General features: G+C 52.2%; 1 protein-coding gene across 1 annotated transcript; it reads right to left on the reverse strand.

Moving 5' to 3' along the window:
* Positions 1-755: 755 nt before the first annotated feature.
* On the reverse strand, positions 756-11,190 carry LRP10 (LDL receptor related protein 10). Its single transcript, XM_029580296.1, has 8 exons — positions 11,033-11,190; positions 10,522-10,670; positions 9,169-9,210; positions 7,912-8,050; positions 7,570-7,754; positions 4,316-5,288; positions 4,075-4,204; positions 756-3,574 (listed from the first exon to the last, which is right to left on the reverse strand). Exons 2-8 carry the CDS (start codon positions 10,583-10,585, stop codon positions 2,858-2,860), a joined length of 2,250 nt encoding a protein of 749 aa, XP_029436156.1. The 5' UTR covers positions 10,586-10,670; positions 11,033-11,190; the 3' UTR covers positions 756-2,857.
* Positions 11,191-19,096: the final 7,906 nt, after the last annotated feature.

Here is a 19,096-nt window from a genome sequence, read left to right on the forward strand (position 1 = left end):
CCTCCTCACACTGCACTATTCCCACAACATGGGGCTCCTGGCACGCTGTTCAGAAACTTCCAGCTGGTCCTTTATGCAAGTAGGCATTTAGCAGAAGACGACGCAGGGCCTGCTTTTCACCGTGCTGGATTTCAACAGTGGGCACAGAGTCCCCTTCAGGGACAAAGAGAGGTTTCCGCTTCAAACAACGTAAGCAGATGCAGATACAACTCTCACAGTCCAAATCTGGTCCGAGTCAGATTATCTCATTACCCACACGTCCAGGTACAAATACACTTACTGCCTCCTGCTTCTCACTGCTTGGCCCTCCTGGCATCCATGCTGGGTCAGACCAAACGTCCATGGAGCCCAGCATCTGGTTTCCAACCGTGGCCAAGGCAGGTCAGTAAGTACCTGGCAGATCCCAATCCCTTGTTGCTGACTCTCAGGGATAACCCCAACTCTAGCGGGTTAACAAGTGCTTAGAAGCTCGCGAGGAGCCAGGGAGGTGGCGTTCTCAGGCTCGCTATCACGGCGAGTTACATCCAGGGACCGTTAGGTATTTCCCTGGCCCCAGAGGGCACACAAGCTAAATTCCAACTTATTCCAACCATGCAGTGCTCCAGCCCCTTCCCCTCACAAATCGACCACGCTGAGGCCATCCGGAGATCTTATTTTTGCTCTTACAGTAATCTAACCTAACTTTGGATAAAGGAAAAAGCAAGTATTTTAGGCAGGCGAAGAGAGGGAGGAAAAAGTCAATAAAAATGACACGGTACAGTCTCCTCTTCTTTATGATACAGTAGATATATACATATATTTCTCTCAAATTCCCAGTACACCTATAAAAAATACAAAAAATATACAATCATACCAACAAAGAACCCATTACAAACTCCTTAAGAAAAGATACCCCAACAGAGCAAATCAGTGTCAGCTACAAGAATGTGCAATCTTCCTTTAAAACAGTACAAATGTTTTGCTTTTCTTCCTAAAAAGCAAGCCACGAGCTCTGGACACAGCCGAGTAGTTGAAAAGCACACAGTGGACACGTCCCCGTGGCTCAAGCATCTTCCAGCTGCTCTCCGGGACCGGCCCGCTGGAGTGACTCGGAGCCGGAGGGCCAGGCTGTATGCAGAGGGCATGGCTTTCTCATCACCCAGCTTTAGGGATTCATAAAAGCGTCACCAGTCCCATTCAACCTGTAAGGTACTTATGTGCAAAGATCTAAAGCCAGTAAAACAAGAGACAAAACCGAATCACTTAATTACAGCGTCTGCTGCTCCTTAGTGCAAGCCTCAGTCACCCCTTTCAGAGTGGGGTTTCTCTTTTGAGTGCTTTCGGATTCCCCCTAAAATTGGATCCAGTGAGGAGGTTTATCCCCAGCAACTCCAGCTCATCTTCTTAGTATTGCTGCTCTCCCGATTAACCAAAGGTTAACCACCCCCTTTTAATTCATGAATTACTTCAGATCAACTTTTAAAGGGGTTTTCAGAGCCCTTCTTCCCGTCTATCCCTAGTGCACCCTCTTTTCCAAAGTTACTTAAAGGAGAAGTGGAAATGTCAAGAACAATTTGACAGTTTAAAAAAAAATTAAAAAGATTCACAACTGTTCATTCCTTTCTTTTGCTTTAAAAAACAAAACAAACACCCTCCCCAAACATTCCTCTTTATTAAAAATGCCAACTGATAAATCTTTCTGCCGCAACAGCAAATACCAAGCCTAGAAGTTAGGATCTGAGGGGGGTTATCACCACAGGGAATGCTCAGAAGCGATAAAAAATGCAATGAGTTTAAAAAATATATATACTGTAATAAAAAAAAAAAAGACAATCAGGGTATCCCTCGCGATTGGACGTCAGTGACTTCAGGGGCCAGGATAACCCGCATGGTGGGCGGGACGTTTGTGCACACAGGAAGTGATGCGCCCGCCTCCCAGGAAGTGCAGGTCTTTTCTTTTACAAAGCCCAATACCTTGTGGTCTACATCAGACACCGTAGCTGATTTATTTTTTTACATTTTTGCTCACTCGCTTTATTATTTTTAATATCGACTTTTATAGAAGAAGGATCATGTTTAACTGGAGGGCCGGGAAGAGGCAGGATCAAAATACAGAGTTTCTTAAAATGCCTCCCCCCTGTTGGCGATAAAACAAATCTGATCCATTCTAAAAATAATAATAATAATAATCTCTCCCCAGGTACAAAACATGGTACAAAGCCTTTAATAAAAAGTTGGTGTCCTCTGTTTTACAAAATAAATAATCGATACTGTTAACACCTATATTTAAGATTTACCCCCATAAATCAGGAGCTGGGGAGGGAAGCAACACAGTTGTGGGTTTTTTTGTAATGATGACCCCCCCATGGAGGAGGTGCATGCAGGGATATTAATAGCAAAGGAAATGCCTGGTCCCAGGTGCAATTATTCCTACTAGAAAACTTTCTGTTGGGATGAGGGCGGGGGTTATGTGATCTAAATTTAAAAAACAAAAACCCAACAAAAAACAAAAAACCCACAACAACAAAAAACATACAAAAGCTGAAAGTAAAAAAATATATATATATATTAGCATTTTCATTTTCGGAGCAGTTTGCTACGGCAAGTCTCTTACTTAAGTGGATAACGAACTCCAGGAGTTCCAGCCCTGAAAGACCTTCCCTCACTCAATTCACAACTCAAAACCACAAGAGCTGGTGTTGTGATACAAACTCAAACTGGCTTGCACAGAGCAGGATCAGCTCCTTTGGCCAGGGCCCGAGCGATGCAGCGATATTGATTTTTTTTTTTTTTTTCAACTACAAAAAACCACCAACGAGGAGGGGGATGAATAGAAAAAGCTTGTAGTCAGACATTTCCAGAAAAAGAGGTGGAGACATTAACAGGGAAGAAGCATGGCATCATCATCATCATCATCATCATCATGGTTAACAGAAAGGTTTGCTGGGGAGGGCGTATTCCATTCCCCGGCCATGCCCGGCCTTTCCGGGAGCATCTCTGCCCAGCCTTCTGCCAGCGGCAGTAGCAGTACCTCGTCATCGTCCTCCTCCCCCCCCGAGCGAGGCTGCGAGGGGGCCTCCGCATCGCCACGGACCCCCCACTCCTGGCGCTGCGAGAAGAACCGGCCCCGCAGGGTCTGCACCACGCCAGACAAGACCGTCCCCAAGGAGGACGGCGCGCATTCGTTGCCAGGCGGCGCCGGGTTCCCCGCTTCCGCTCTTGGCATGAGGTTGGCGTTGGCGCCGGCGTGAGGGGACAGCAGTGGCACTTTCCGTGGAAGAGGCGGAGCCTCGGGGGCCACGGCCGACTCGGAGCCGCCCGTGGCCCCCTCGCCATCCTCGGCCCCTTCGGACTCCGCGGAGGCTGCTGTGGGCTCCCGGCCCGTGCTGCCGCCGCCGCAGCCGTCCCCCCCCTCCGGCGGGGAGCTGGACACGGCAGTTGCCGCCGTGGCCGAGGGCAGCAGGCCCCATCTGCGAAGGCGGCGCAGAAAGCGGCGCAGGTGGCGGCTCCGGTGTCGTCGGCGAGCAGGGAGTCCCCGGGCCTGGTCCTGCCGCAGTATTTGCAGCAGGGAGCGCAGATTCCCAAGCACCGAATTCTGCAGGGAGAGAGAGAGACAGGAAAGCATTCAGTGGCTCGTGGACGAACGTGGTAAGAGGGGAAGGAGGTGAAATGCCCAAAACCCATTCACGCTGGCGGGAGGCCGGGCAGCGCCGCTCGGAGTTTCCAAGCCCAGCTTCTGCCCTTTAAGGTGGGCTGGGGCCGCGACAGAAGCAGTGCTCGTGGTTTCTGGGAGTCCCGAGTGCACGCAAAACCAGCAAAAGCACTGCCACGGACCCCACAGCGCACCAGGACTTTGCTTCGCTTGGTGACATCGCTTGGGCTCCCTTCCAGAACCGACACAGCGTGCGTATCATTCCAGGGATTCGCACACTGCCCCGAAAGCCAGGAAAACGTTTCAGTACGAGAAAAAAAAAAACCAAAACCAAAACCACAGGACAAAGGAAACTAGAACTGGGAACGCGTGCGTGCGTACAGCGGCAAGCCGGCTCTGCGCGGATTTCCTGCCCCCTCCCTCCCCAGACGGCGCGCACTCACATCGCCAGCGTTCTCGGTAGGGAAGTCCTCCACGGGCGGGATGGCGCCCTGTGCGATCAGCTGACCGTAGGAGGGAGGGGCCTGCCGCTGGATGAACTCCGCGTCCGTCCGGGAAAGCGGGGCAAAGATGCTGTGGCGAAGAGAGGGAGAGAGAAGACAAAAGGTTGTAGAAGCTGTGAAGACCCCCCCCCCCCCCCCCCACCCCCACGTAACCCAGCCCCCCTCAGAGGCAGAGGCGTACCTGTACTCCTGGGTCCGGATGGCGTACAGCTTGCACGTGCACCCCAGAGCCACCACCAGCAGCAGCCCGCACACCAGGCTGCCCACCACGGCGGCGGTCACCACCTTGCGGGGCGGCTGGTAGCCGCAGCTCCTCTCGTCGCTCCCGTCCGCGCAGTCGGCCTGCCCGTCGCACACCCAGCTCTCGTAGATGCAGTGCTCGTCCTCGCAGCGGAAGCTCCCCGGCTGGCAGGTCCGGCAGTGCCGCTCGTCGGCGCCGTCCGCGCAGGAGGCCTGGTAGTTGCAGCGGTCCGCCAGCGTGTAGCAGGAGCTGCCCCCGCCGCGGCCCCCGCCGCAGGGGTAGTGGTCGCCGGGGCAGCCGCCGCAGCCCCGCTCGTCCTGCCCTCCCTCGCAGTCCCAGGAGTTGTCGCAGCGCTGGGCGTCCGTGAAGCAGCCGCCCTCGCCGCCCCCGCACGGCGTGTCCCAGGGCAGGCAGTAGCCCAGCACGTGGTAGGTGGCGTTGAAGCCACGGCTGCCGCCTCTGCCGGCGCGGTAGAAGACCGCCACCTTGCTGCCGAAGGACTCCACCGTGATCTTCTGGCCGTTGCTGAGGAAGTCCAGGCCGCGCAGGAGCCGGCCCCCGGGGGATTCGTCGTAGACCCGCAAGGCATCGGAGTAGCCCAATTCCAGGGTCACAAACTGCAGAACCAGGCGGCTGCTGTCATGGGGGTCCAGGAGCCACCAACACTCGCAGCCTTCGTGCAGTGCCGAGGGGTCATCGCCGAACGCTGGCGAGGACAGGACACCGTAGAAGCTGTCCAGGGTCCTGTTGCAAGCCGGCGGGGGAGGGGGAGGAGAGAGGGCAGACGCTTCCAGGGGGCATCCGGCCTCATCCGAGCCGTCCGTGCATTCATCCACACCGTTGCAGAGCCACAGAGCTGGCACGCAGTTATCGTTCCAGCACTGGAACTGGTGCGAAAGGCAACCGGGTGAATCTGGAAGGAGAGAATTAAACTCTTAGGACATTTCTCACTATATTTATATATATATATATATTTTTTTTTTTATTTCATGGAAAAATTGGTTCTTATTTGCTAATTTTCTTTCCTTGAGTCCTACCAGACCAGTCCAGATGGATCGGTTTTTTCTTCCCTATCAGCTGATGGAGACGGTGAACAAAAGCTTTATTGAACTGTTGGTATTTTTTGGCACCTCCACCATCTGCTGGAGACAGAGAAATACTGGCAGACTCTAGCTGGCACCTCAGGGGTATAGGACGGAGTCCGCAAAGTTCACCCCTTTGAAGCAGGAGAATTTTTTTTTTTTTTTAACCATCAGGGAACCCAAAACTAGGCTTGCCAGCCCTCCATCCAGAAGATGAAACTGCCAAAAAAGCAACACACATGCGCACACACTGGATACACACACGCACACTGGATACACACACGCACACACACACACGTACGTACACACACACACACACGTACGTACACACACGCGCACACACACTGGATACACGTACGTACGCGCGCACACACACAAGAATGGCTTTCAGATTCAGAGAGAGGAAATTCTGGACTCTTCTAGCAGGACTCAAGGAAAGAAGATAAGTACCAATGTTTCCTTCCTTATCATCCACCAGAGCAGTCTAGATGCATGGGATGTCCCTAAGCTGAGTAGGGAATCTGAAAGACCTGCTCACAAGATGCTCGCTTGAATTCAGTGGCATCTGGAGCCCAGACATCCAGCCTTTAATGCTTAGAGAACGCGTGAAGAGAAGAGCAAGTCACCGCTCTATAAATATCCTGTAGCAACAGCAGATGCCATTTGGCCCATGAAGCCACGTGAGCCCTAGCAGAATGGGCTCTGAAAACGTCCGCTGCCGCAGTGGTCTCCTTAATCTACCAGTGGACACCTTCTCCCCTTTGTTGCGACCACTAAATAAAAACAAAAAGTTAGCCCGATCTCCGAAATTCATTCGTGACCTTCAAATGCCTTAAGAGTTGTATGAACATTTATTTATTTATTTATTTATTTATTGTTTTTGTTATACCGAGTTTCATGATAGGCATCACATCAACCCGGTTTACAAATAACAAGGAGTGTAAAGCATAACGTAACGTAAAAAACAATATTTTCAATAAGAACCTTGAACTTTAAATACAGTGAATCAGAAAAAGGGAACGTGAAGTTCCTGAGACTGCTTGGTAGAGCCAGAATCTGATTTCGTTAATGCAGGCAATTCTTATGGATTGACTTCCATGAAGGACAGAAACCACCTTCGTTAAAAATAAAAAAAAATATAAAAAAAGATGAAACTGTCTACCAAGCCCCTGGGAGGAAGCGACTCCTAACCTGTATTCCTTGTTTCTTTTTTAAACGCCTGATGGATCAGAAACCCTGTGCTGTCTGTCCTTGGCAGATGTCCCCGTCCAGCCACTCAAACTGGCATCCATGGTCACCGTTACCCAATCTGGACTCTCCAACTCCACGCTTCCAATGCGCCCTCTCTACAGCAGAAGTCAGCGTCTCGAGGAGCCCACCCTGTGGGCAGAACTGCCTTTGCTCTTCTCCTTCTGACCTTGGAGAAGGACTCCCTGCCAATTATTAGTATTATTTTTTTAATTCTTAAGGATCCAACACCCCTGCCCACCATGAAAGAGGGATGCTTATAATGAAGCAAATACTTCCCATTTGGAGATCTTCTTCAGGAGGGGATCCTCTGCAGAGAGGGAGAAGAGGCCAGGAAATGAGATGGCCCAATAGGACCTAACATCCTTGAAAGCAAATTCTTCACCAAAATGTCAGAATGGAGGATGGACACTCCTACCATTTGTTGGAGACAGAGAATACTGGGAAACTGCAGGTAGCACAGTAACTTAAGTACTAAGAGTAGGGTAAAGCTTTCACTCTCTGCTTCCAACTGCTGGTAGGGGAGAAAATCCCATCTATCTGGACTGGTCTGGTGGACGATAAGGAAGTTCCTATTTCCTCTCTCTCCTCCTTCCCCTCTGTCCTGCCTCAATTTCCCTTGACTCCCTGTCCCTGTTTCACTTCCTCTGCCTCGGCTGATCCTCACTTACTTATATACCACCACTGAAGCAGTGTACAAACCGTTAAAAACAGTAAAACAATATACATAATAAAACACAATAAACGTGCACTATCAATACTTCCTCCCCCATCTACCCTCCCTTCCGTTTCTCAACTCCCCTCCTTTCCCTCCTACTCCTCTCTGTTCCTCCTTCTCCCAAGCATGCCTCCCTCCCGCCTTACGTCTGAAGTAGGAGAGCTGGAATCCTGTGCTGGGATTCTGGCTCACAGAGAACACGAGGCTGATGTTGCCCCCGGGCAGTTGCACAGGTCCGGGGCTCTGCTTTCCACACAGGGTAACTGGCTTGCGCCCTGCTGCTTGGATTGTCAGCCGCTCTGAGTCACATGGGATAAAGAACCTGTCGAACCTGTAGCAGATAAATGATAGGTATCACAGAGCGGCAGGAAGAAAACCAGTGGGGACTGCAGCAGACAGCTGGAGGTTTCATGGCAGGAGGGGCTCCAGTAGAGGACTGGATGTCCTCAAGGCCGTGGAGGTTTCGCCAGAGGGCCACATGTTCCTACCTGATGGACACCAACTCTTTTATCTTGGCCTGAATGATCCAAGTGCAGCTCCTGGAGAAATGATAATCGTGGATGGTCAGAGGGCTACTGATGTGCCCTGAGGTGTCTGTCAGCACCTGTGGGATTCCTTTGCAGGCCTCTGCGGAAGAACAGAAGATCGTACAGATTAATATTGTTAGCTTTAGCAGGCAAATTAGCTCTACTGTTTTAATGTTGCTCTATGGCGGTTCAGGCATGACCTGGAAAGAATAAAAAGTGAGACTTAAATAATTCCCCTCTGTGGCTCCCCAAGCTGGGTTTTTCCTGGTTAAGAAATACTGCCCAAAGCCACTGCAGAGTTGCAACAGACCAGAAAGCTCAGACTGTTCTGCCCAGAAATAAAATTCACACAGCAGGAGCTGGGACCATTCCTCGGTGTTTAGATATTTTTAAATGACTTTCTGTGACCTTGCAAATTTCACCGGCCGAGATGCTTCAGCAGTGACATCCCAGCGATGCACTAACATTAGATCCTCGCTACCGCAGCAGCATGCTAAGAGAGACTACGAAGGGTGGAAAACTAAAGATGAAAAAAGAATAATAAGGGCTGTTCCCATAGTAATATAGTAATGACTGCAGAAAAGGACCAGATGACCCAGCCAGTCTGCCGCACAAGCTTATGATGGTATCTGCCACTCCATGCAGGGGGTGGGGGGGTTTGTATCTGCCGCTCTGTGCAGTTATGTTAAGGGTAGTAATATTTACAATCAATCAAAACCGAGCAACTGTCAAACCCATAACAAATTACTGCCAGCAACATTTTTACTGGGTGAGGAGCCTTCTGGATAATTCAGACAATACTGCCCGACGTTCTTTGCTTTGGGACTTGGCCACAAAAGCCACCCTGTGCTTTTCCCCTTATGTCTGCATTTCAGTACCCCAGACCATAAAAGTCAGGGCCTAGGTTGGTTGTTGGCTGTATCCAGTTCCTCTCCCCCCCCTCCATCAAAATGGGGAGCGATGTTGCAGTTACATCAAAAGCATTAGGGCTTTTTCTAAAATCACAGCTTCCTCTGGCGAGTGATCACAAATGCTTCTATAGAAGGAACATTCATCGCAGTCTGCAGAGAGCACTCATTACAAGAGCATGAGAGTCCCAGGATGCACTGGAGGGTCTGAGGAGATGAAAGGCAGAGCTAAGACAGCCCCAGAGGAGAACATCCCCCACCTCGCTTCTTTCCTCAGGCCATCCTCCCTCATTCTTTCTTGTATACTCACCCTCACCAAAGCTGACGTCTGCCCGCGCACACCCAAGAGAGCCTGACGGAGAAAGAAAACAGAAGAGGTGAGGGCTGAGCGATGGAGGGCTACCAGCTGGCGCATAACACCTAGCCTAGCTTCCTTCCCCCATGACCTTCCACTGCTTCAGATAAGGTCTTTCAAACCCCCAAACACTAAATCGAGCTAATGTCACTGGAGCAGCAATAACTGATGTAATGTCAAGTTTCATTTCTCTTTGGAAGAATAGAAAATGTTTCCCAGCCTGCCTGCCTGCCATCCTCCATCTCCAAGTACATTTCAATCTTTTCTCCATTTCTCCTTCTGGGGGATCCTCTCCTATGGCAGGGGAGGAGCTACAATCTCTCTCTGAAGAGATAGTCAGGTCTCCGCAACACAGGACAGCCAAGAGAGGGAAAGGTCCCAGGCGGATGCATGGCTGCATCCTGCGGACCCTCCTTCCCTTCCCCTCGCACCCAACAAAGCCTGCACAAAATGATTTCCACATTGTATTTATTCTTCCAGTCAGATCCCCTGTATTAAGCAAATTTATGAATTTTTTTTTTTTTCAATATAATTTTTATTCAGAATGCATGCAATTTATGAATTTTAATGCCAGCAACCTTGGCTGTTTTGGAGTGTTTATGTACATTCCTTATATGATTTAGATTGAATGCTATTATATTTATAGGAGAGCAATGGCCTAGTGAGCTGGCAACTAAGAGATCCAGGTTCCAATCCTGCTTCTCCCACAGTAATGCTTAAGACTCCAAAGTAGGGACTTGTTAAATATGTCCATAATTTGTTCTAAAGTGCCCTGAGTGTGGGTATTATCTAAGTGCTAAAATAATAATGCATTTCGATAAATGTAGTTTTTCTTAAAATATTTTGACAGAGTACTAGATCGGTTCTGGGCACTGGATGCAACTAAGTTTCTGATTCCAAACTGAGCAGCCTGGGGCCGGGCTGGATTAGAAATGGGTTGCCTGACAAAACGAGATGGTGGTGATAAAGGAGTTCACTCTGAGGAAGTGGGATGGAGCAGAATTCCTCAAGGATCTGTCCCAGGTCTGTTTTAATGAGTAACTCGGTGAACGATACTGCAGAGCGGTTAGGAGGAAAAAAACATGCTTTTTTTGTTTTTTTTTTTACACAGATGACACTAAAATCTGCTCCAGGGCTGCTTCGAGCGTGTAGACAGGAGGAGGAGCGATCAGAGTCAGCTCCAGGGTGCAGCGCAGGCGTCAGTGCCACCGGGTTAATTGAAATCGCTTTTCCGGTGTAATTAGTTGGAAGGGGGGGGGGGGCAGAAGAACCTTCCGTGCCCGCCGAATCTCCGCGGGGCAGCCTCACCGCAGAGCAGCAGCAACACGCAGGGAGCTGCGCGGGAAGCCATGGTGCGGCCTGGCGACGTCATCCGCCTCAAGAGGTCTCCGGGGGTCTCGGCTGTCCCATAGTCGTGCAGCCCCGCCAGCGCTCTCCGGCTCGCTCCTGGGATCCCCCTGGAACGAGATGTGCATGGTTAGGAATCGGTCCTCACCTCCTTCACGGCTCTCCAAGGTACGGGGGAGGGGGAGTGGTGAGAGTCGCTCTTCCCTTCCATGCCAGAGCAGCGGAGAGAATAAAGTCGGGGGTGTGGGGAAGAGACTAGGCCTGGTTTGCCTTTTCTCCTCTGTCTCTCCTGCTGTCTTGTTTTGGTTTTTCCCCCTCTCACTTCCCTATAAGGGAGGGTAACACTTCTCACTCTATTTAGCCAACTGCCCCTCCTCGCCCTTCCCTCCTTCCTTCTGGGGGTCCCCAGTCGCCCTCCTCATTATGTTTCTGCTTTTACTCCCTGCTCCCCCCAACCCTGTCACTTCCTTACCCTTTACTTTCGTCTCTCCAGGCTCAGAACTTTTCCCACCCTCTACTTCCTCCTTCGTCACATGACCCCTGACGTCATCCGCCCAGGCCTCTCTTCCTGTCTCTACGCTGTCCCGTCCCTGCTGTCGTGCCCCCTGATTAACCAATCGCAGCTCTCTCTCTCTCTCTCTCAGACGGGGAAACTTTTGCGGCGTGACAAGTTGCGCATGCGTTGCCAAAGTAACTGCCTAAAGCTCCCAGCATGCCCTTCATTTTCATCTGACAACGAGTCATCGTTGGGGAGAGGTCGAGGCGCTCCTGGTTTAACCACAGTGCATCATGGGAGCCTTGGTATTCTACCCCCCCCCCCCCCTTGGCATGCAGGGAAATGTAGTCATAGCTTAGGGGAAAAAATGGATTTGTAGTCTGATTTTGGCAAGATGGACGCTGAGATTTGTAGTCTTCGTGTGCGTTGCCCAGTTACAAACTGGCAATTTCTGCTTCTTCCTCGGTGCGTACTTCGGCGCCCTCCCCCATCTTTGTAATTGACCCTTTAGTGTATCTACTCAGGCAGATTAGCAATGACATGATGTGTACAGAACGAGAAAAAAGTGATGAATGGCAGACAACTCTGCTTAACTGTTTGAGCAGAAAGCAGAGATTTGCTCAGCTCTGTGCGTGTCCAAGAGCAGCAGTTATCGGTCTGTGCAGTTCAATGCAAGCAACTTTAGAATTCTTATTGAAGATCCTTCGGATTCCCCCACTGCAGTGGCAGCTGGAAGCTTCTTCTGCTTGCAGATTTTCCCTCCACATTTCCAGTCACTGCTGAGGTCTTTTGGAGCTCCCTCCATGCACACACACCCCCATCTCCCTTTGGGTTGGGGGAATGTGTGATTAACCATTTAATAACAAAACTGATCCCTGTCTTTTATTAACAATGTAAACATCTCCCCAGAAACTGTACCACCTTTATTTACATATGGAGACAGGGGCTGGGGGCCAGAGGGAACAGATCCCTGGACGCCCCCTCCTCAGTCAGTGCAACAGGGGACAAAGCCTGGGGTCTGCTTGCTAGACACATGAAATGCAAATAAAATTCCACCAAATTCTACTAATTGTACTATGTCATTAACAGCTTGTATGGTGTGCGGAGGCACAGGGAAGTGACGGCGGAGTTGGGTCCTGGCTTCTGACAGAGTGGAAAGGAAGCTGAACATGACGGGTATGTATCAAAATTTGAAAGAAAACAGACTTAGTTTTAATGTCTCTTCCCCCCCCCCCATGTGCAAGATCAGACTGTATGAGAGTGCAGAGAGGCAGGCAACAGAGTCACATTTATCCTTCTGGGCTGCAAGAGCAGAATCCCCTGCTGCCTCTGGTGTTGCAGATGAATCCTGTGACCTTGCGATAAAGTGGTGATCGGACTCAACCAGTGCCTTCTGTCTTCTCTGGCCCCTAAATAAGGGGAGGGGGGTTCTGCATAGGAAGTACAGCCTGGGGTTCTCTCCCCAGTCACGTCACTGCCTTTACATAGAGGAGACAGGGCGGGGGGGGGGGTGTCTGCATAGGGAATGTACCCCCTGGGGACCCTGCCCAGTCACTGCCCCATCTTTACATAAAAGAGTCCTAACTCCTGGGGCCTGCTGGAATTATTCCCTTCTATTCTCCTCCTTGGCCACTGGGTGTCGCTTTGTTTCCTCAAATTGAGGGTTTAATAAAGAATTAAACTTTTTTTCCATTGCCCTCTGTTTCTCTCTGCCCCCTTGCATCAGCTGCGCCCACGTTTGAACCTCTTGCTAAGTCTTTTTTTTTTTTTTTTAAGGGATGTTTGGTTTTGTTATTTTTTCTAAAATTAAACAAAGAAAGCAGGAAAGCAAATCCATGTTTGTGCTTAGTCTAAAATGCTGTAATTGGAGTTTAAACAACAGGCTTGTGTGGGAGATTATAGAAAACAGTGATTATACTGGGGGCAGGGGCAGAGGCAGAGGTACCTCAAGGTGTAAGGGAGATCTCGCAAAGGGTGAAAGGGAGAGAGAAAGAAAAGGACAACAAAAGATAGTCCCCAGGTGCTGGTGCTGGTCCGGGGTATCTCTGCTCATTTTTCTTTTCTGGCTGCTCTAGCTGCCGTTTACGCCTCCTTTTTCCCCCAGGATTAGACATCGATTTTCTGTCTCTCTTTGTCTTTATCTCTCTTTGTTTTCTTCTCTTTTCTCTCGCCCTTTTTTTTTTTTTTTTTAACATACTTGCAGGTCTCCAGATGTTCAACACATCTGGTTGCCATAAAATGCAAATTCCGGGCTCTCTCTCTCTTTTTTTTTCCTTTTCTTTCTATTCTTCTTCTGCCTTCATCTCTTTGATTAAATTTAAATCTGGCATCCGCAGGTGGGAAGCAGGGAGACACTTTGGGACTGGTTTACAAAACTGTTTATGCCTCTAAAACTGGGTTTTAGGCATGTAAACGGCCTGGTAGAACATTGTGCAAAAGATTGCACAATTCAGCTTCTCGCACGCCTTTATATGCACAAAAACAAAAAGGCATTCTGGGGGAGCAGAGTTGGAGTGGAAGTTGGATTTACATGTGTCCCTTTCGTTTTCTGAAGGGGGCAGATAAATCCACTCGCACAAGTTGTGCCTGGTGTGCGTGATTCTGCGTGGGTTTGTGGGTGTTCTGACCGTTCGTTTTTGAAAACGAATGTACGGGTGGACTTTCCCTTTGAAATTTAGTGGAAAGTCTATGGGCAAAAAAAAATATATATATATTTGCAGATTTTCCAGTCTTTGAAAATAGCCCTCTTTATGTATTACTTTGGCAACACATGTACGAATCATCAGGCCAAGAAAGTTTCCTGAATCTGCAAGAGGACGAGGAGAGCGAGAGAGGCACAGAGAAAGGGAAAAAGGGAGAGAGACAGAGACAATCACATGACAAGGGGAGAGAGGGAGGAGCAGGCTACTCATAATGACATCCAGACCTGAAAGGGATTTAGAGGAAAGCGAATAATAAGAAGTTCTGTTTCTGTTTCTAACTTTGTCTCCATGCCTTCCTGTCCTTCTCAGGATGGCAGTGTATCACTCTCATATCTCACTAAAGCAAAGTCCCTCATTAATTCCCTTATAATGCCTTACAGGGGAGAAACGAAAGTCTCTCCGGTACCTCAAGCTGCTAAGATCTGTATCCTTTTACTAATTCTGATCCCTCCAGTCCTAGAGGTGACGGGCTCTGTATCCCTGCTCCCATCCCCTGATCCCTCCAGTCCTAGAGGTAACAGGCTCTGTATCCCTGCTCCCATCCCCTGATCCCTCCAGTCCTAGAGGTGACAGGCTCTGTATCCCTGCACCCATCCCCTGATCCCTCCAGTCCTAGAGGTGACAGGCTCTGTATCCCTGCTCCCATCCCCTGATCCCCCCAGTCCTAGAGGTGACAGGCTCTGTATCCCTGCACCCATCCCCTGATCCCTCCAGTCCTAGAGGTGACAGGCTCTGTATCCCTGTGTCCAACCCCTGATTCCTCCAGTTCTAGAGGTGACAGGCTCTGTATCCCTGCTCCCATCCCCTGATCCCTCCAGTCCTAGAGGTGACAGGCTCTGTATCCCTGCTCCCATCCCCTGATCCCTCCAGTCCTAGAGGTGACAGGCTCTGTATCCCTGTGTCCAACCCCTGATTCCTCCAGTTCTAGAGGTGACAGGCTCTGTATCCCTGCGCCCTTCCCCTGAGCCCTCCAGTCCTAGAGGTGACAGGCTCTGTATCCCTGCATCCATCCCCTGATCCCTCCAGTCCTAGAGGTGACAGGCTCTGTATCCCTGTGTCCATCCCCTGATCCCTCCAGTCCTAGAGGTGACAGGCTCTGTATCCCTGCATCCATCCCCTGATCCCTCCAGTCCTAGAGGTGACAGGCTCTGTATCCCTGTGTCCATCCCCTGATCCCTCCAGTCCTAGAGGTGACAGGCTCTGTATCCCTGTGTCCATCCCCTGATCCCTCCAGTCCTAGAGGTGACAGGCTCTGTATCCCCGCTCCCATCCCCTGATCCCTCCAGTCCTAGAGGTGACAGGCTCTGTATCCCTGCTCCCATCCCCTGATCCCTCCAGTCCTAGAGGTGACAGGCTCTATATCCCTGCACCCATTCCCTGATCCCTCCAGTCCTAGAGGTGACAGGCTCTATATCCCTGCTCCCATCCCCTGATCCCTCCAGTCCTAGAGGTGACAGGCTCTATATCCCTGCCCCCATCCCCTGATCCCTCCAGTCCTAGAGGTGACAGGCTCTGTATCCCTGCACCCATCCTCTGATCCCTCCAGTCCTAGAGGTGACAGGCTCTGTATCCCTGCTCCCATCCCCTGATCCCTCCAGTCCTAGAGGTGACAGGCTCTGTATCCCTGCACCCATCCCCTGATCCCTCCAGTCCTAGAGGTGACAGGCTCTGTATCCCTGCACCCATCCTCTGATCCCTCCAGTCCTAGAGGTGACAGGCTCTGTATCCCTGCTCCCATCCCCTGATCCCTCCAGTCCTAGAGGTGACAGGCTCTGTATCCCTGCTCCCATCCCCTGATCCCTCCAGTCCTAGAGCTGACAGGCTCTGTATCCCTGTACCCATTCCCTGATCCCTCCAGTCCTAGAGGTGACAAGCTCTGTATCCCTGCTCCCATCCCCTGATCCCTCCAGTCCTAGAGGTGATGGGCTCTGTATCCCTGCCCCCATCCCCTGATCCCTCCAGTCCTAGAGGTGACGGGCTCTGTATCCCTGCTCCCATCCCCTGATCCCTCCAGTCCTAGAGGTGACGGGCTCTGTATCCCTGCACCCATCCCCTGATCCCTCCAGTCCTAGAGGTGATGGGCTCTGTATCCCTGCGTCCATCCCCTGATCCCTCCAGTCCTAGAGGTGACGGGCTCTGTATCCCTGCGCCCATCTCCTGATCCCTCCAGTCCTAGAGGTGTCAGGCTCTGTATCCCTGCTCCCATCCCCTGATCCCTCCAGTCCTAGAGGTGACAGGCTCTGTATCCCTGACCCCATCCCCTGATCCCTCCAGTCCTAGAGGTGACGGGCTCTGTATCCCTGCACCCATCCCCTCATCCCTCCAGTCCTAGAGGTGACAAGCTCTGTATCCCTGTACCCATCCCCTGATCCCTCCAGTCCTAGAGGTGACAAGCTCTGTATCCCTGCACCCATCCCCTGATCCCTCCAGTCCTAGAGGTGACAAGCTCTGTATCCCTGTACCCATCCCCTGATCCCTCCAGTCCTAGAGGTGACAAGCTCTGTATCCCTGCTCCCATCCCCTGATCCCTCCAGTCCTAGAGGTGACAAGCTCTGTATCCCTGCTCCCATCCCCTGATCCCTCCAGTCCTAGAGGTGACGGGCTCTGTATCCCTGCCCCCATCCCCTGATCCCTCCAGTCCTAGAGGTGACAGGCTCTGTATCCCTGCACCCGTCCCCTGACCCCTCCAGTCCCAGAGGTGACGGGCTCTGTATCCCTGCCCCCATCCCCTGATCCCTCCAGCCCTAGAGGTGACGGGCTCTGTATCCCTGCTCCCATCCCCTGATCCCTCCAGTCCCAGAGGTGACAGGCTCTGTATCCCTGCGCCCATCCCCTGATCCCTCCAGTCCTAGAGGTGACAGGCTCTGCATCCCTGCTCCCATCCCCTGATCTCTCCAGTCCTAGAGGTGACAGGCTCTGTATCCCTGCGCCCATCCCCTGATCCCTCCAGTCCTAGAGGTGACGGGCTCTGTATCCCTGCTCCCATCCCCTGGATCCCTCCATTCTAGAGGTGACAGGCTCTGCATCCCTGCTCCCATCCCCTGATCTCTCCAGTCCTAGAGGTGACAGGCTCTGTATCCCTGCGCCCATCCCCTGATCCCTCCAGTCCTAGAGGTGATGGGCTCTGTATCCCTGCTCCCATCCCCTGATCCCTCCAGTCCTAGAGGTGGCAGGCTCTGTATCCCTGCTCCCATCCCCTGATCCCTCCAGTCCTAGAGGTGACTGGCTCTGTATCCCTGCTCCCATCCCCTGAGCCCTCCAGTCCTAGAGGTGACAGGCTCTGTATCCCTGCACCCATCCCCTGACCCCTCCAGTCCTAGAGGTGACAGGCTCTGTATCCCTGCTCCCATCCTCTGATCCCTCCAGTCCTAGAGGTGACAGGCTCTGTATCCCTGCCCATCCCCTGATCCCTCCAGTCCTAGAGGTGACAGGCTCTGTATCCCTGCGCCCATCCCCTGATCCCTCCAGTCCTAGAGGTGACAGGCTCTGTATCCCTGCACCCATCCTCTGATCCCTCCAGTCCTAGAGGTGACAGGCTCTGTATCCCTGCTCCCATCCCCTGATCCCTCCAGTCTTAGAGGTGACAGGCTCTGTATCCCTGCACCCATCCTCTGATCCCTCCAGTCCTAGAGGTGACAGGCTCTGTATCCCTGCCCATCCCCTGATCCCTCCAGTCCTAGAGGTGACAGGCTCTGTATCCCTGCGCCCATCCCCTGATCCCTCCAGTCCTAGAGGTGACAGGCTCTGTATCCCTGCTCCCATCCCCTGCTCCCTCCAGTCCTAGAGGTGACAGGCTCTGTATCTCAGCTCCCATCCCCTGATCCCTCCAGTCCTAGAGGTGTCAGGCTCTGTATCCCTGCTCCCATCCCCTGATCCCTCCAGTCCTAGAGGTGACAGGCTCTGTATCCCTGCGCCCATCCCCTGATCCCTCCAGTCCTAGAGGTGACAGGCTCTGTATCCCTGCTCCCATCCCCTGATCCCTCCAGTCCTAGAGGTGACAGGCTCTGTATCCCTGCGCCCATCCTCTGATCCCTCCAGTCCTAGAGGTAACAGGCTCTGTATCCCTGCGCCCATCCCCTGATCCCTCCAGTCCTAGAGGTGACAGGCTCTGTATCCCTGCGCCCATCCCCTGATCCCCCAGTCCTAGAGGTGACAGGCTCTGTATCCCTGCTCCCATCCCCTGATCCCTCCAGTCCTAGAGGTGACAGGCTCTGTATCCCTGCTCCCATCCCCTGATCCCTCCAGTCCTAGAGGTGTCAGGCTCTGTATCCCTGCTCCCATCCCCTGATCCCTCCAGTCCTAGAGGTGACAGGCTCTGTATCCCTGCTCCCATCCTCTGATCCCTCCAGTCCTAGAGGTGACAGGCTCTGTATCCCTGCCCATCCCCTGATCCCTCCAGTCCTAGAGGTGACAGGCTCTGTATCCCTGCTCCCATCCCCTAATCCCTCCAGTCCTAGAGGTGACAGGCTCTGTATCCCTGCTCCCATCCTCTGATCCCTCCAGTCCTAGAGGTGACAGGCTCTGTATCCCTGCCCATCCCCTGATCCCTCCAGTCCTAGAGGTGACAGGCTCTGTATCCCTGCGCCCATCCCCTGATCCCTCCAGTCCTAGAGGTGACAGGCTCTGTATCCCTGCACCCATCCTCTGATCCCTCCAGTCCTAGAGGTGACAGGCTCTGTATCCCTGCTCCCATCCCCTGATCCCTCCAGTCCTAGAGGTGACAGGCTCTGTATCCCTGCGCCCATCCTCTGATCCCTCCAGTCCTAGAGGTGACAGGCTCTGTATCCCTGCGCCCATCCCCTGATCCCTCCAGTCCTAGAGGTGACAGGCTCTGTATCCCTGCGCCCATCCCCTGATCCCCCCAGTCCTAGAGGTGACAGGCTCTGTATCCCTGCTCCCATCCCCTGATCCCTCAAGTCCTAGAGGTGACAGGCTCTGTATCCCTGCTCCCATCCCCTGATCCCTCCAGTCCTAGAGGTGTCAGGCTCTGTATCCCTGCTCCCATCCCCTGATCCCTCCAGTCCTAGAGGTGACAGGCTCTGTATCCCTGCGCCCATCCTCTGATCCCTCCAGTCCTAGAGGTGACAGGCTCTGTATCCCTGCGCCCATCCCCTGATCCCTCCAGTCCTAGAGGTGACAGGCTCTGTATCCCTGCGCCCATCCCCTGATCCCCCCAGTCCTAGAGGTGACAGGCTCTGTATCCCTGCTCCCATCCCCTGATCCCTCCAGTCCTAGAGGTGACAGGCTCTGTATCCCTGCTCCCATCCCCTGATCCCTCCAGTCCTAGAGGTGTCAGGCTCTGTATCCCTGCTCCCATCCCCTGATCCCTCCAGTCCTA

The sequence above is a fragment of the Rhinatrema bivittatum genome, chromosome 16, assembly GCF_901001135.1.
Source record: "Rhinatrema bivittatum chromosome 16, aRhiBiv1.1, whole genome shotgun sequence".
Classification (NCBI taxonomy): Eukaryota; Metazoa; Chordata; class Amphibia; order Gymnophiona; family Rhinatrematidae; genus Rhinatrema; species Rhinatrema bivittatum.